Raw genomic sequence first — 18,883 nt, 5'->3', positions numbered from 1 at the left:
GCCACCTGATAATTTATGTTGCAATACCATAATAGGAAACATAAAATCAAGAAGAGATAAGGTTCATAGCTTCCTTGCCCCAACAAAAAAATATTTGTGCTTGGTAATTTGTAAGAAAATTTCATGGACAAAGTGCTATTGAACATCTATATGCTTAGCGGATGCATGGTACATGAGCTTCTTCACCAAATAGATAGCATGTTGACCATAACACCTGATCCCTCCCTACCTTCTTGCAATTAAGACCAATGCCTGACCAAAACCATATACTTCGCTTCTGCAACAGATAAACTAGATGTGAGCTGCCTTTCACTCATTTGTTTGATAACACCTTCAAACAGAGTGAACATATAATCTCTTGTGTGGATCTGTTGCCATCCAGATCTTTGGTGCAGTTTGAATCAATGTAGTCCAATTTGACCAAATTCTTGCCCACATTATTAGCCCCATGGTGACATAAGTAGTAACTAGAAGGTCCTCAAATGTGTTAACATAATTCCAATGCTTTCTATCAGTGTTAGACGTTAACCTGCTAAGAACTCTTGCATGGGCAATATCTTGTATAATACATATTAGTACATGCATTAGACTACCTATGACCCTAGGATAAGGAGCATTATGCATATCCTCAAAATTGTAATCTGGCTTAGGCAATGCTCCAAAAATAAGTTAGCACGAAGAGCTAAAAGAATCTTAACTGGCATACAGTCTTGAATAGAAAAGTTTGCAAAATAGTCTCCACACACTTTAATTAAGGAAATGTTTTTTGTAAAGTGACCTCTATTGATTTCTATCTCCAAGATATGTTTGGCAGCTCTTGAATCTTTCATATCAAATGCACTAGTTTGTTGAATTATAAGTTCTAATTATACCCACAATTCTAAAAAAGTATGCCATCAACCTGTAAGGCATGATTAGTGATTGATCATCATTAACTTAAAACTCCAGGATAGACCTTACCCCTTCCAAAAACATCAATTTAGAATCCTCAAACTTTTGATATGTCATGTGAAGTGATTATTTGTTACCTTTCAATTATCGCTTCAATTTGATATTCAGATTTAACTTTTTTTCACTAGAAAGTTATCAAGTTGTTTAATACAAATTTCCTCTTCAAGACCTCATACAAAAAGATTGTTTTTAAGATCCATTTGATCTACTCTTAAATTATGGATGCCAACAAGAGGGAATAAGAATCTAACAAAATTAAGTTCTGCAACATGATAAACTATTATGCAAAGTCAACTCGCTGTCTTTAGTAGTACCCTTTTGTCACTAGTTTTGCCTTGTACCTATGAAAATATTGTCATGTTTCTATAGTTACCATCTTAGCTGCTTTAGGAAGTTTCCTTTTTGGCTTTTTTGTAACGAGCGTTTTATTTTGAAACATCATCATGTAATATCAGAATTCCCAGACTCAGACTCGATAAGGCCGACTCGACTTGTGACTCGGTTACAACTTAACAACTCAACAAAATGATTAAAGCCTTGAAATTATATACTTTTATAATTATATATATATGTGAAATTATATATGATACTCCTTGAATCGGGTCAAGTCATATAAACTCGATAAGGTTTGCTCGACTTGACGACTTAGACTACTGATACAACTTCCAGTGAGTCATGGAACTCTGGGTAATATGTTGTAGCCTTTATCTCTTTTTTATATATCAATTTATATTAACATGGTATTAGAGCGGTTCGATGAGTTTTTTAAAGTTTTATATAATTATTTTTGAAAATTTTGTGGTCACATTCTTGGATTTGTTTTAGAAACTTTTTAATCATTTTTAATGAATTTTTTTAAAAGTCTTTGCAATTTTTAAGGGTTTTCTTAGTGAAGCATCAATTTTTTTTTTTGACGTACGTGGTGCATTTTTGGTGCTGTTTTCTATGTTTTTTGTTGTGCAATGTTTTTGCAAAGGTCCTTTACAGAGATCGAGGGACTCTTTTGTCTGTCATTTTTACTAGAACTCTATGAGTTGCATCTTTCTAAAGTCAATTTGGCATCGAAGGTTTTTTTGTTGTGTTCTAAGAAGTGTTTTGACATGTTATTGTGTTTTCTTGAAGCACATGACAGTTATTTGCTGCGTCTATGTTTTCCACAGCCTCAATTTTGCTTTTAGTGCTCCTTTTTGTATTTACTTAACTTCCTTGAATGCTGCATAAGGTGTTGTGTTGCATAACCTCAATTTCATTTTTAGCGCTTCTTTTTCCAGTCCCCTTAGCCACCATTCAACCCACGACAAGATCTTGCACTTCCCATGTAAATGACTTCTCATTATTGTAGATTCTTGGTGCTTCTTTGTAGTGCCCCCTCTAATAAAGAAATCTAATGTTAAATGATAAATTATCCTTAGGATATATATGTAATGGCTAAGGGATTATTAGATAAAGAAAAAAATGGATCCTTTTGTAATCAGTCACGACCACTTTGTAATAGTACATATAAACCTATGTCATCAAAGCGGGTTGAAAAAGGACGGCAACACGATTACTATAACAAGGAACATGTTAGAAATATATAAATGATTCCTAGGTGAATATGAATGCCATAGAGGCAAGTTGGTCCCACAACTTGCCGAACAAGCGTTCTAAGTTGTTTAACAGAGGACAAAGAAAATGATTGGTGAACTTAGGAAGAAACTAAGGACATTGAAAATAGATAATAAGAAATAGCAACAAGGTTTAAGGGTACCCACCACCAAGGTAAGTGGAGGTAAGGGTCATTTGAGTATCATAAATTAGTTTACATATTTTATTGTATAAGCTTCCTTTTCACTTTATTATATATGAAATGTATATTGTTTAATTTTCTTATATGGATATATGGTGGGTATATAAATAAGTATCAAAACTGATGTGTGTGTGTGTATGTAGAAAGTTACAAATATTAAAAGAGTGATGTTTAATAATTTTGTATTATATTAAATATGACGAATTAATTGATGTATTACAATATATCAATATAATCCCTTATGGAATCAAGTTATTAATTAAAATTTCCATAGTGCTAGTGTAAGAAGTGAGATCCTCGTATGAATGGCTATTGTGCTAGTGTGATAGATGAGTAACCCTCTATGAATGGCTAGATGAGTAATAAATAGACACTTATGGTGTCAATGCAAGAAGTGAGACCCTAGTATGAATGACTGTCATGCTAGTGCGAGAGATGAGTAATCTTGTATGATTGGCTAGATGAGAAATGGATAGTAGCCAAAATATTCAGATGATGTCAACATATGCATATGTGATTGGCCTTGGTTAAAGGATGTCCCATCCAAGAAGAACCTTAAGGGGTGCACTCCAGAGAAGATGGTGGAATAGCTAAGGGTTAGGAAACCCGATTTGGAGATGTCTTCAAGGCCACGGCTAGATTAGAGGGTAGAATAGTTATTGTCCCCAAACTAACCCTTCTAGTGGGGACATTACAGTGGTATTAGAGCAACGATCTTGCCATCTTGTGGGGAAAGATGAATTGGTCAATACAAGGGAAAAGAAATAAAAGGATGTGATTTTGGGTGAGATTATAAGATTAAAATAAAAATTATAATAATAATGATAATAATGTCTATGAAAGGTTGTAACTCCTTTATATGGAAATTACAAAAGGAGGAATTAATTTAAAACAACCATCGTGAACTCAATCAATTACCAACCATAAAGCATATAACCAATCAAATTCAAAGTAGCAATATTTAATCAAATCATTGGCTGTGTCATTTAAATCAAACTTAGAAATTGAACAAAGCAAGAGCTAAGTGTTTATTTAGATCTAATGAATCAAATGAAAAACAAAATTGCTTGAGGACAAGCAATTTTGAGAGGGTAGGACTGTAATGCCCCCTCTAATAAAGAAATCTAATATTAAATCATAAATTATCCCTAAGATATATATGTAATGGCTAAGTGATTATTAGACAAATAAAATAAATGGATCGCTTAGATAACTAAATAGTAATTTAATAGATAATCTAAGACAAATTATATGTTATCAAATTGATATGAATAAATCAATATTTATATCGAATATCAAATAAATATACAAATTATTAATATCAATATTGAATAATTAAGTAAATAGGTCTAAACTAATTGTTCTTAATGCATAAATATCAATTTATAATTAATTAGTTACAAAGTCTAGTAATAAATTACTAACCAAAATACTATACAATGCACCCCCTTCAAATCGGTCACAACCCCCAACCCCTTTGTTATAGCGTATATAAACCCATGTCATCAAAGCGGGTTGAAAAAGGACGACAACACAGTTACTATAAAGAGGAACAATTTAAAAATATGTAAATGACTCCTAGGTGAATGCGAATTGGACATAGTCAAGGTGGTCCCCTAGATGAGCAAGCATTCTGAAGTTGTTTAACGAAGGACAAAGACAATGATCGGTGAACTTAGGAAGAAACTAAGGACATTGACAATAGACGAAAAGAAATAGCAAAGGAGACCCACCACCAAGGTATATTGTTTAATTTTCTTATATATATATATATATATATATATATATATATATATGGTAGGTGTATAAATAAGTATCAAAACTTTTATATATATATATATATGTTAAAAGAGTGCTGTTTAATAATTTTCAGTGTAATGCGAGGACTCACACCCCCTCCCAAACCTTGAAGTACCCATCCTTGAGACATCCTTGCACTAGGTACTTGCATACCCAAGCACCCCCACCTCCCCCATCCCGCAACCATGTTGCCGTTGGAATGGGTACTTGGATTTCTATTTGAATTTTGAATGTTATTATTGGGTATGTAATATGTTACTATGTTGAATGTTCAATGGTTCTAGTTCATGTTGCAATTATTCTATGTTCAAGTATTTTAATTTAGTATGTTCTACTGAAACTTCATTTCATAACAAGCATGTCAAGTTCTGTATATATACTTATGCAACATCCCTTCCTGCCTTGTCCTCCCCTTGCCGATGTCCCTTGGCCATCCCCTTGCCGTCTCAAAAATGAGTAGCATTTTCCTCCCGTCTTGGAAACTTGTCTTGATGTCCCTCCATCTCGACGTACCCAAGTACTGGCGTAACATTGATAATTTTGTATTATACTAAATATGCAGAATTAATTGATGTATTACAAGATATCAATATACTCCCTATTGATTTAATAAATTAATTAAAATTTCCATAGTGCCAATGTAGGAAGTGAGATCCTTGTATGAATGGCTATCATGCTAGTGCGAGAGATGAATAACCTTGAATGAATGGCTAGATGAGTAATAAATGGAACCTCATAGTGCTAGTGCAGCAAGTGAGATCCTCATATGAATGACCATCGTGCCAGTGTGAGAGATGAGTAACTTTGAAAGAATGGCTAGATGAAAAATGGATAATGGCTAGAATATTCTGATGTTGTCAACATATGCATATGTGATTGGCCTTGGATAGAGGATGTCCAGTCCAAGAAGAACCTCAAGGGGTGCGCTCCAGAGGAGATAGTGGAGTAGCTAAGGGTTAGGAAACCCGATTTGGAGACATCTTTAAGGTTGGGGTTAGATTAGAGGGTAGAATAGTATGTTTAAACTTGTTATTGTTGAATTCTAACATTATGTTTGCAGGTAATATTTGTCCCCAAACTAACCCTAATAGTGGGGACACTATATTCTTGTGTAACTAGCACATGGTTGGTTGACAAAGATCTCCTCTTAAGCTTAGCAAAATCTTACACTTCTACTAGCTTTTTTGGACACTGTCCCACCAAAGGGCAACATAACATCCTTAAGGAGAAGTAAGTAATCACAGGTTAATGCATGTGTTAGTCAAGGGTTACTTTATCCATATTACAATCTATACAACTCCTTTGTATAATTGGTCACACATGCTGCTTGTTGGCATAGGCAGTGAGTTGCTAGTGTAGATATTGCACAACACCTTACGGCGTTATGCAACACAACACCACCACTTAGGGGGCATATCAATGAAAACAACAAACAAAATGGAAGCCATATGAACCTTTTTAAGATTTAGCAATTCTAATATGTTAAGGACGAGAGTAGGATCCTCATTAGACACACATCGTCAAGCAAGGCAATGATGTTGTCATTAGGAATACAGTTTCTAAACAAGGAGTTCTGACCAAAAATACACCTTTGAAACAAAGGGGAGGGGATCTCTACACAAGGATCCACACTGCTGCATAGAGGAGATTGTCATCAGGGATACACACCTCCAAATAAAGCAAAGATTCCGATTAGGAATGCATCTTCCAAACAAAGGGGAGGAGATTTTCATCAGGAATACACAACTCCAATTAGAGAGAAGGGATTTTGATTAGGGATGCATACTTTCCCAAACCCATAGAGAAATAATCCTTAGCTAAGCATACATACTTCAACACACCTACAATCAAAGAGAAAGGATTCCAATTAGGGATGCATACTATTCCAATCCATAGAGAAATGATCCTTAGCTAAGGATACATACTTCCGAAAGCAAGGAGAGGAGATTTCCAAACAAGGATACATACCTTTTAAACACCAATTGACCCTTCCCCCTAGTACATAGATTATTGTGTTGGTGACAAAGATGAAATATGATTACACATGAAATTTTACCACCATAAACAACTATGAGCCCCCCAAAAGAGATATTAATGTGACATAGTAAGGAACATCATCATACAAGGGTTTAATCAATTATGGTAAGGGTAAGACAAAGGAAAAACTCAAAATCACTTGCCATGTGAATGATACCATCACTAAGAAGCTTTTTAACTTCTCCCTGTTCTCTTAAAGGCCTTACATTCAACAATGGTATGACCGAGCATGTGATGATGGGCACCCAAAAATATGATCTTTTGGAGGAGAGAAAGTAATCAAGTGAGCTTTTAGGGGTCTCAACAATGTTTGATGTTCTCTAGATAAAGAAAAAGGAGTAGGGGTTAGTCCTATCTCATGTGAAGGAATTGTTTTTTTTCCTTTGTAGGTGGTAATAAAGAAAGGGATGGAGTTAAACATGGGTTGGATCTCTATGCCTCCTCTTTAATGGTTAGGTGTCATGTGATGTCCCCTATGCAAACTACGGTTGAATGAAAAAATATAAAATTTAATTGTACCAATAAAAATAATATAATACATTATATTAGTTTAAACTTTAGATGAAGGGAGAAATGTAGACTTTAAGATTGAATAGGAAACTTAGACGTTCACATCATAAAAAATTCAGGAATTGCTAATCACAGTATACATAATATTTGCAGACTTCGACAATGAGTTTTGTCATGGAGCAGATTATATAATATAGGAGATATACAGTCTGTGTTTATACAGTTACAATTAGAGAAAGATAAGAAGGGAGCAGTCAAATTACTAATTTCTTGCAATAAATTCTGCAGTTCTTTGATGCCATCCACTGTTTTATCATCAAACACAATTACAGATGGGCAATCAACAGGAAGAAATATCAATAAAGAGTATAATGGAAGACTGATCACTGAAATATAACTATGGGAATAATAAGAGATTATATTAATGGAAAGGTTTCGGAATCACATGGACAAATACAGTTCCTTCTTTCCCTCTTTGCATGCATTCAACTACTCAAAATATTCAGAAATAGTGAGAAAAAAGGAAGTAGGAAACGATGATAATGAGGAGTCATCAGTCAAGGAGAATAGAGAACCTAGAAATTATCTCAGCAATGTTCTGGATATAGATATATGTTAAATTCAATATTTTATATTAGAGTGAGCTTCCTTCATCCGCAATCATCACACATCTCATAAATATGGACTTACGGAAGTATCCTTTTAAAATACCGTAAATAATATATCCAGATATATAGTGGAGCAGTTGTTTTATGAGAATAGCATCTGCTTGAATTCTTCCACCATATTGAGAATCTAAGAAATACTCATTGGCAGACCAATATAGTGGAGCCACAGAATTATGTATGATGAATGCACAAAATTAAAGGAATCATGAATTAGAGAGGGCATCTTGCAATGATCATCGCAGGAGCAAAGATAAATATAAATGTGAGATAGCAATAATCATTTCAATTGGGTTTTGTTGTTGAATATAAGACGGGCAACTAGTTCAGTTCAATCAGCAACAGTAAACTTGCATATACTTTACAGAAGATATGATGGACAACGGATAATCTTAGAACTGCAGTAACATCATTGCACAATCAAAAAATAATATCGGTGGCTGCAAATTTGTTACACTTGAACAGTAACCTTTCTTTCTATAATGCTCGTTATTCAGAGAAGATAGGAATCGTGTATAATACATTCCATATTCTTGCATATTGATAGGTCTATACGAGTAAGGTTTTCAAAGGCATTGACACACGAGGTAATTATGGAAAGCCCAAGATTATTTCCATCATTGTTTACTATCTTTGCAATATTAATTAAATATATACAAATAATGTATTATTGCTACTCAAATCTTCAGAGTACAAGTTATAATAGGAATAATTTCTTGTAAGTGAAGTTATGAGCATATAGTCCCATAATCTAATGGGTTTGTAAGATGGGACTTTACATTTCAAGTTCACCAGGACCCTAATTCCTTATTATTTACATCCAAAACTATGTCCATTATTCCTATTTAGAAAGTATGTTAAGTTAGGATGCTAATATGTTCTATCTTTGATGAAGGAGGACTCATATCATAAATCCCACTAAAATGAGTTGTGTTATTATAGCGTGAAGTAAAAAAGGGTGAATGGATGAAGAAGGTTTGATCATTTTGTGAGCTCGATTCATGCCCAAATAAGTATTGTTAGCAACAATGTCCTCTCACATCAAAATATCCCTAGCTGTGGGGTTTTGTATGATCCGAAGTCTGACGGTATTTCTCTCTCTTGTTTGTAGCGTCATTGTCAAATTTGTATCCATGCAAAAAAAGGGGAAAAAGCGTTGTGTGCTATATAGAGGATTGCTAGTGTCAAGGCCCAGGTTGGTGGTCCCATCTCCAAAACAACAATGGTGATATGTTAAATAAATATGCAAGGCTGTATAAGACATAAAGATGTAAAATAGTAAATTACTAAAAATTTGAACATTGTATTGAATAGTAAATATTGAACATTGAAGTTTTCAATATTGAATTACTAATTAGAAATTAGAATATTGAATACTATATAATAATAAAAATTTAAAATGTCGAATCAACAAATGGTAGAGTTCTATTATACCATATAATATCAAAGGTATTTGATCACCAAAATGATTACAATGAGTAGCATAAGATCGAAACAAGTACAAAGAAAAATGTCAAAATGACAAAATGTAGTGTAGAAGGTCTCTAATCATTCCTCAGGAGGTTGGAAACTCCTCATCACTGGAACTACTAGACTCTCCAAGATCAAGTGCCACCAAAGGAACACCAACCCTGCATTTGAAGCATCCTCATCAAATAGTGATGGCTCCTCTGGCTCTACATTCCATCGTGTTGTTGGGCTCTCCTTGTAGATGTGTCTTGTGATCAGTGATGCGAAAGCATTATGTATAACCACTAGCTTCTCTCTTCTCTTAGAGATAAGTTTGTTCCTCTCAAGAGAGTGGATAAAGCTATAAGTAGATTGGTTCCTCTTAGAAGATGAAGACCTAGAAATGTGAGACAACAAATGAATGGCTAGTGTGGTAGTTGTTGATTTTGGCCCATGATAATTGTATTACAAAATTGGATCCTGTTGTGGCATATTTCTTATGTCTACATATATCAAAACCTTATAACCCCTAAGAGTAGCAAATTTTGTTGCTTCAGTGCGAACCTTCCCAGTATTCACAAAGTCATACATCCTATCATCAATGCACTTGAAGAAATCCTCCGTCACCTCATCATCCTTAATCGGTGCAACTCTACTAGGTGTAGGCATGTACCACTTCAGAGTCGATGCATATCAAACCATGTACATGAGTGTTTAGGATGTTGCATCTGCAATGAATAATAGGCCAAATGTGCTCATTGTAGAATGCTAAAGTGAGGTCCTCTCGCACACCTGCCCTCATTTGGCCAAGCATATATTCAATGCACTCATACACCTCTCCAAGGTTACGTACACCCCTTTCCATTTCTAGATGACCTGGAAAACTGGAGTGTTGATAGAGACTATGTAAATTGGAGTGTTGATAGAGACTATGTAAATTGGAGTGTTGATAGAGACTGTATTTTGCATCACTCCAAAAGTGCATCACCCTTCTTGCCTACTCCGTCTTGGCCCCATCCCACTGATTCCTCTCATCTTGTTGTTTTTGCAACTCGAGCATTCTCTCGAAAAGAGTGAAATAGGATGCATATCTAGATTTAATTGGTTTCAAAAACTCCTTCGGAAAGCTCCTGAAGCATGCATGTGAAGTGTGGTGGTTGCGGATATACATCTGCACATCTCTAGCATTGTTAACCACTCCCTTAATCTAGTAGATCTTCCCCATGTCCTTGAGTGCATTGTTCATGGAATACACACAACATGGAGTCCACCAAATATGTATATATGCTGCCTCAATAAGGTTCCCTGCAACTCTGCAAATGTGTTATCTGTCCTACTTAGACAACATTTTGTAGTCCAATCTCCCTAGTAGCTTTCTAAAGGATGTCAAACTTAAAAAAATCAGCATCCTTTCAGTGCCGTGAACAATCAATCACCTCTAGAAAGAATGGGCACTCTAAGCGTGTAACTATGATATTGATGTGTGGATGGTGCCTAATATTCATCCATCCATCCATAATAATGCTGCATCTAGGCTCCTCTTGACGTGCCGTCATGTTCTCCATCAATGGATTGATCTTGGTATATTGGTTACCCATGATCGTGGTCCTTAATTTGGTTACCCATGATCGTGGTCCTTAATTTGTGCTCACTTGGTGGCACAAATGATGTTCCTCACGCCTTCTCCACCATTGACATCATTCCTAATAATAAGGAGCTTGAACTATATAAAATGGGATGCCATTGACAAAAAAGAACCTGCAATTGGAGTCATCTAGTTGCTCTCTTAGGTGCACAATAAACAAATTAGCTATGTGGTTTCTTTCAGTTTGCACCTTGCATTTCCCCTTGTGATTCAGCCATAGCACTATAAGTGGATGAAGGTCCTAAGGCTGCCCTTGACAAATTGTTCCTCTTTGATGCGATCTAGGAGTAAACATATGTGCCTGCTCTCGTATTTTCTGCTCATGCATCTGCTGAATACTTTGAATTTGTTGCCTACCAAATAGGAGGCATTGCGATTCCCAAGTCAACTAGAACACCCCAAAGCTTGTTGAACTCAATTCTCTGATGAAGATTTTTAGCCTCCTCAAAAAATTCACATTCTCTGACACCTTTTCCGGCCTCACAGACCAGATCACAAAAATGAAAGGCTGACACTTGCAACTCCCAAAATTTTAACCCATTTTAGTGAGACTTGAATGTTGAGTGCTAAGGCCCACCTTGAAAGGGGTCTCCAAAAGGGAGAAGTATTGTTGTCCTTAACACAAGACCTAGTTTCGAAATTCATGTTTGATGAAGACATAAGCGTAAGGTCATTTATAAGGTTTTACAATAGCATAGGGCATAAGTGGTATTGAAATGAGCTAGGCGAATGCACACTAAGTAAGTTTCAAACAGAGAATGAACTTAAGAATTTACAATGCTATTTAAATTATGCATATGTATTGGTCATTTGGATGATGATACTATGATTATGTTAAAATATGTGAATGCATTGTGCATCTCCATGGAGAATGAGATGTGTTAGCTTACTAGTTAATTTGTTGTGGAGGCCTGCCAACTAGTGCTCAAGTTAGAAGAGTAGTGCTATAGAGTTCTAGAAACTAGTGTGTGGTAATGGTACATGCAAGGACAAGAAGAGCAAGTAGAGTGCAGGAAGGCATACTTACTTGTTAATGGATGGTGTAGGGACTTGTGGTGTTGTGTCAAGCATGAAGCTTCAATAAATCTCCAATTGAGATGGAGATAGAATGCAAAGTCATGGAAGAGGTTTTAGTGGGATTTCCTCCAAATGTGGGCAAGTAGGTCACCACACATTTGAGTGTTTGTACATTGTGCAAGAGCAAGGTTTTGTAGAGAAGTGTGTGCATCTTGTGTAGGTTGCAGATGCAAGCTTTGGTAGTAGAGCAAAAGGTGTTTACCTCAAGGTCAGAGAAAATTTCATTATGCCCAAGGTTATGTTAAATACCTGCATGCAAGTATGATTAACCTTGGTTTAGGGAGAGCTTATTCTAATGGAAGTGCATGTTGTGAAGGATGTCTTCTATTTGACCATTAGTTGAGGTAGCATTGACAACTTAGTGTTTATGAATCTGATGCAAAAATTGGAGTTGAAGACTACCATCTCACACCTATTGCCCAGCTTACACCATATGAAATCTCTTGGTTGTATAAGGAACAACACTTTAGCAAGAATGCAATGCCAAGCTCCGTTGTGCATTGGATTATGCATGGGTTAATAATTAGAATGGATGCTTGCCATGTGTTATTGTGACGGTTATGGTTGTCATTGAAATTGTATTCATGATTGTCAAAAGAACAACTTCACCATCAATAGTGATGGGGAGAAGTTCAAGTTGCTTCTAATGAAGGATAAAGAGGAGTCCATTCAAAAGGGCAAAGTGTTGTTTTTGTTAGTAGAGGAATTTTTAAAGGACATGGGAGACACAAGATTGCAATAGTAATGCCTTTGTAAGGAGGGAAGATGGTGTGAAGTAACTTTACATGTAGAATTTTTTTTAAAACAGGTCATTTGGCTGCAAAGTGTGATTTTGTAAGAGGTAAGTCCATGAAGCCTTCCTCATGGTGGATGGGTGTCTGCGGTGGTTAAAATTTCCTCTAAAGAGGAAGATTATCCCACAGATGTGATGCAATGCTGCATACATTCGGATAAGGTGCATGGGAGTGAGGCTGCTAAGTCCGTGCTGGATATGGTGATGGTTGAGGTTACTGCTGGTTTGGATCAGTTAGTTGAGGAGGTGGAGATTATTGCTCATCAAACTAGTTTCTGATCAGTGAATGATTGCTGGATTTGTGACCTCTGGCTCTGTCCAGAAAATTGGTGGTCTTACTGCTGGGGCTGGCTCCGTCCAGCCTGATGCTGTAATGACTGCTATTGCATGTCTTGCCCAGCGCGATACTTAGTGGATTCTCCGGTGGTGGTTTCCTATGTTGGTCCTATCCAGAATCTTCTTTTTGGCTCTGGAGTTGCTGGCTCTTGTCGTATTGTTGTCCCCAGGTCTTTGGACTCTTTGGATTGGCAGGACAAGGCTGCTATGGTGGAGAGCTGGATCCCGGTTATTGGAAAACATTGTAAGAAATCCTCCCCTCATTTTGACAGGACTTTACGCTCCTAGAAGAAGTGAGGCAAAGGAAAACTCTAGTTTTTTCTTTTGTTATGTAGGTTGTTGGGTCTTTGGTTTTAAAAGTCATTGCTAGAAGAAGTGAGGCAAAGGAAAATCCTAGTTTTTCCTTTTGTTATGTAGGTTGTTGGGTCTTGGTTTTAAAACTCATTGGGGCAGTTTGGGTTTAATGTTTATTTCTCTATACCGCTGTTGTTTTGAGTGCCTGCTGGTTTAGGTGATTTGGTAGTGTTTTGTTTTGGGGATCTTGTTGAATATCTTTACATTCTGCTGTTGTAAAGGGTTTCGGCTCCCTTCGAAAACCTGTTTTACAACTGATCGAAAACTTTGAGGAGCCAAAAGACATGGTGTTGTTGGAAAAGTCCATAAATGTGATTGATGAAGGAATGCTAAATATATTGTTGCTGATGTGTAGCATCTCACATTGCATGGATTTGATTCCAAGCTTTGTTTGGCCTCAAGAATGTGCTAGAACAAGGTTTCACAAGGGAAAATATGATTCCTTGTAAGGTGCTCATAGTACTTGCACTAAAGAGGGATGGAGAATGGAGGGTATGCATGTGTTTCCATGTATAGTTTCCTGTTGCAACACATTGATGACATGATGGATTGTTTTAGATGTTATGAATGCAAATCATTTCGGTTAACATATACCCCAAACAAATTCATGTGATTGATGATCAAGGTTTTTAATCCATTTTCCAATAAATTTGTGGATGTGTAATGGGATGAGATTCGGGTGTTTAGTAAGATGAGGGAGGAATATCTGGGCACTTGCAACAGTTGGTGTTGCAATTGATAAAGTGGTGACTCAATTCTTATGAAAGGTGGTGACCCTTCCCCCAAAGTATAAAGGAGAAATCATCACAACAGTTGGTGGTGCAATTGAAAAAGTGGCGACTCAATTCTTATGAAAGGTGGTAACCCCTTCACCAAAGTATAAAGGAGAAATCATCCAAGCTTTCAACAGACTTATCTATAATGACTCGCTCATCACTCTATGAATTCCCATTTATTCAATCATCATTCACTAATATATCAAATCATCAAATGAGAGGAAATCATTCAATCATCCATATAACATCAATTGGGAATCAAGCAAGCAGACCAGCAATCAGGTCTTTCATCAACTCAATCAGTCTATATTAATCTTTTAAATATCGAAGATGATCAGTCAGCATGCTAGCTAATATGAATGTCAAACTGAGAAATTAATGTGTGCGTGTGTGTATGAGTATAATGCATTATCATATGTTGTAGATATTTCATTATGTTTTCATTTAATAAGAAGTATGGATCTATGCAGACATTATACTGCTACTAACCTAGGATTAATAATGAAGTAGAATGTATAATTAATGTGGATGAAGATTCCTTTAAGATTATAACCAATCTTCCATCCCATTGTGAAGGGGAGGTAGGACATATGAGGAGTGCAAGTAACGTAAAGATCCATTCGAGTAGTGGTGACTCTGAGTGGGGCTGGGAGGCTGAATGGCGGTTGTCATTAATGAGCTCCTGGGCTTGATGGATAAGCTCAATGCATCTTTTATTATCTTCCAGGTGCTTCTTAATGATGATGGGCTCTGGAAAAAGCCTTGAAGGAATCTCGTGTAGATTAGGTGTATTATATGACTAGAATTCTCTTCAGAAAATTGTTGAATTTTATGTTTATATATATATATATATATCAACAACTAAAATGGTTGCAGGCTCTAAATCAAGGCGCTGATTAAAACTTCATGCAGGAACTCTGGGGCAAATTAAGTTCAGTCCTAATAGGGGACATTACACTCACTTTTGCCACTTGTGTTTTGGGTGATTCATTGTGGACATCTTGCTTCACCCTGTCCATGCCATTTCACCATTTCAATAACTTGGATACCTAATCATGTGCAATACACCCTTTATCCTCTCACCTCTTTTAAGAACCCATCAATCAAGCATCTTTGTCCAACTGTCCTGCCCTCATGGTATTTCTTACGACTTCCAATATTATGTCAACAAGCCACCCAATTGCAATTCTCACACCCTCTGGGCCTAGTTTTCACTTGCTTTTGGGTTTCTTACATTTCAGTTGCATGGATTGTGCATCTCTGGCATGACATTTTGCCTCCTATTTGAAAATCACACATTTTTTTGCCCTTATTGATACTTCTTCCGCTTGGGCCTTTAGCCATATGTTTTCCTGTTTCTGACTCCAATTGGCACCCTGTTTGAATCATCATAAAGCTCTTGTTGCTGGCAATAAGTTAAAATGGTTTGTTTGGCTCCAAAATATGTGCATAAAATAACTTGCAAAGAATTTTTTTGATTGGGTACAAAACAGAATGGCCCATGGGTGAAATTACTTCTACTAATGGAGGAGATCGCCACAGAGGAGAACCAGCTTCTTAGAAAACATTTCTGGGTGAAGAAACCTGATGCATTTAATAAAATTTATGCATTGACAGAAGAAAAGATAGGACTCCTGTCTTCCAAAAATTTCTAACCTGAAAATAGATTCATATAAATTTGGCCCTTTTTTCAAGCATTTTGAAAAAAAGGGAGAGGGAGACATAATTTGCTTTTCAATAATAAACTATTTTGGAATTTGTTTTACTAGGATAAAACACAGTTTTTTTCTTGAATGTCTCAAGTATGGATTATCTTCCTTAAAATGATGATGTAAACCTCCATTTAGTGAAGAAACACGAACATTAATCTTATATGCTAAACAACTCGCTTTGTGAGATGATTAGTGCCTTCAATCTTATAATTCATATCCTCTCACTTTTAAAAATGACCACAATATTCAAAAGTAAAGATATATCTTTAAGATTAAGCAATAAAATAGTAGACATTGCATGTATATGAGCTGGTTGCTATTTGTTTTGGTTGTTTGCAACTCAGACCTGATTGAATGTTTTGTGTATTTCAGGCTTGACGATACGTTGAGCATTTGCACGTGTAACATTTTTGAACTTTATTCTGTGGTGTATCCATTGTCAGAGTATATTATCAAACTCAAGATAGATAGGTATGATCTCTTATTGTGTTTCTTTGTCTGCTTGAGGTTTGGAAAAAAATTGATATGTGAGATGCTGAGTTGCATGATAATGAGAGCCTATCAGTACCTGTTAGGCATGATAAATCACCATTGTACCATTATGGATTGTGTAATTGTACATTTTATAGTTGATTAATAATTATATGGTGCTTTTTGATTTGTATAATCTTCCTTTCCCTCCAATATGGATGGTTTCTTATGCTTTCTCTGTTTTTTGCAGCACACATACAATTTGTAAGCAGAGAAAATGGGTCAAGGGTATGAGCATCATTATATGCTGGGCAATAATCAACAGAAGAATGCTCAAAGTAGCCTACACCATTTTTTAACGGCATCCATCTAATTTTTAGTCTTTTCTTGCTGATCTTAGGGAGCATCTCTTGTTTGGCGGTGTATCAAAATTCTTTAGATTCAAGTCAGTTTGCATTGCATCTTTTCTGCTATTATTTTCAATTGAATGCAACTGCACAAAGCAAAATAGCTTTGTACTGAGTTCTCCTAGCCAAGATACTACTTGGTACGGCATTAGTGAGAGTTTATTGAATTACATGTTCAGATGGACATGCTTTGTAAGTTTGGCCGAGGGTAAACTAATTTTTTCATTTTTTTAATGTGGTTATGTTCTATAAATTGGCATTATTTAATGATTAGATTTGATCCTCACAACTTATTAAGGCAGTGTATTAATTAAATCATAAATCAGTTCAGTCACATGGCTCTGCATGCCAAGTTTTGGAATTTCCTCAGGTTAAGGAATGTGTATCCGCGAATAAGAATGAGGCTTTGCTTAGCCATATCAAAACGATGCATAATTTTTGACCTGAGTAATCTTGTGGCTAGGGTATGGGAGAAATATCTGGTGAGGATTTTTTTGTAATTGACAAGTCTTAACATTATTCCAAGACAATGCCTGATTTTTGTTGGTTTCGTCAGATATTGACTGTCGGGAATCAGACGTGCAAACTTTTCAAACTGAGACACTGACCTGTTTGCAGTTCTCTCTTTAGCATCAACTACATGACAACATTTTCTCTAGGTTGAATACCAACTTTTATCGCAATTCCTACATAATTAGCAAATGCTTGAAGATATTTGTTTGACGGCTAATTTGATATATATATATATATGGTCAAAGAACTAACAATTCTTTAAATGTATATAAAACTGATTTAGAAGATTTAACGTCCTTTTTGAAAAAGGTCTTCGATATTTTATGTGGATAATCACAAATTGTTTGATGGATTTCAATATATGTTAAAATAATTTTTGATGATGTTTTTATTGTGAGAGTGGGATGTGAAAGGTGTAACGTATCTTGCAAAATTTAGTGCATTGACTTCTACTTAAGCTAAAAGCAATATGTAGCCATAGACATGGTTAATAACACATCTTATGATTACCATTACAAAAAGCAAACCTTCTGAGGTGTTTGTTTGAGAAGATGAATTGTTGACACAAGAACGGTTGACAATTGTCACCAACTCTCAGAAAGTACAGATGCTCATAGTATTTAACCGTGAGGTGCAGGGAAATGTTTTCACGATCTGTAAAAGCTTAGTTGCATAACCTTGGCCCAGAGTTTTACTACCGTGGCTTTTATAATTTTTGTAAGAATGAAATTATAATCAGTCTATGATTGCATTGTGTTGCATCATATATATATTCTTCAAATACCGGATCTTGTGATAATCTTGTATGACAATTTGTGTGGTGTCAAATCTAACACAACTAAAAATGCATTAATTGATAAATGGAACCATTTTTTTAAAATTAATTTAGCCATGGGTTCCTACCATTAAATCGTTCAACAATCCATTACCCAAGAAGGATGGTGCGATGGCTCAAAACTCGGCCAAATTTCTGTGGCAACTTCTCCGTTGTAAAATCATCACAATTGGAAATTTATAATCAAATGGAGAATGGGATTTTTCTGTACGTTAGAATCAATAAAGATCTTGCGTAAGTTTTACTGTCTATTTACGCGATCGTCATTAGCTATGTTCTTAGACTACATTTGGGACAGTATCTCAACCCCAAGGTGGAACTAATCAATGCAATAATGACACTAACACATGGCATATGGTATTGTCCAAATGGGACCCTCAATCTTCCTTTTATTTGTTACAGTTGTGCCTCTCTTTTGGTTGTGTTATTTCTTTGATATATCTAGCTTGCTTGGGTTTGTTTTTGTCTCGCCGCATGGCAGGTTTGTGTGTACTTGAGATTCTAATTTCTTATTTCTTTTGTATTTTTGTAGAGGGCTTCGGCCCTTCTTAAATTTCTATAAGGGCTCGTTTGGTTGCGGGAATATAAAAATGGGAATAGGAATACTTATTCTCGAATAGAGAATGGGGTTATGTATTCCTATTTTTGTTTGGTTCATCCAGAATTTGATGCGGAATACACGGACTCAAAAATTTATGTTTTCTAAAATTAAAAAAATTGGAATAGGAATACGTATTCCTATTCCATCTATTTAGGAGGATTA

General features: G+C 35.8%; 1 protein-coding gene across 13 annotated transcripts in view; it reads left to right on the top strand.

Annotated features, from left to right (window-relative positions):
- LOC149562175 (SKP1-like protein 21) overlaps nt 1–17,006 on the top strand; it is a 119,390-nt gene extending 102,384 nt beyond the window's left edge. For 7 of the 13 annotated variants that reach the window (XM_089825715.1, XM_089825716.1, XM_089825714.1 and 4 more), the window contains 2 exons: nt 16,267–16,365; nt 16,616–17,006. Coding sequence is in view for 8 of the 13 variants with exons in the window: in XM_089825716.1 (XP_089681842.1) it covers nt 16,267–16,272 (6 nt within the window). In the remaining 5 variants the exon portion in view is untranslated. The remainder of the gene's footprint in view (nt 1–16,266; nt 16,366–16,615) is intronic. The other 6 variants (XM_089825706.1, XM_089825704.1, XM_089825705.1 and 3 more) reach the window with 3 other exon arrangements.
- Nucleotides 17,007–18,883: the final 1,877 nt, after the last annotated feature.

Source organism: Cupressus sempervirens, chromosome 4, assembly GCF_028749045.1.
Source record: "Cupressus sempervirens isolate cs-2001-9-10 chromosome 4, ASM2874904v1, whole genome shotgun sequence".
NCBI lineage: Eukaryota > Viridiplantae > Streptophyta > Pinopsida > Cupressales > Cupressaceae > Cupressus > Cupressus sempervirens.
Note: the sequence above shows the minus strand (reverse complement) of the source record. Positions and strands in the feature narration are given on the sequence as shown.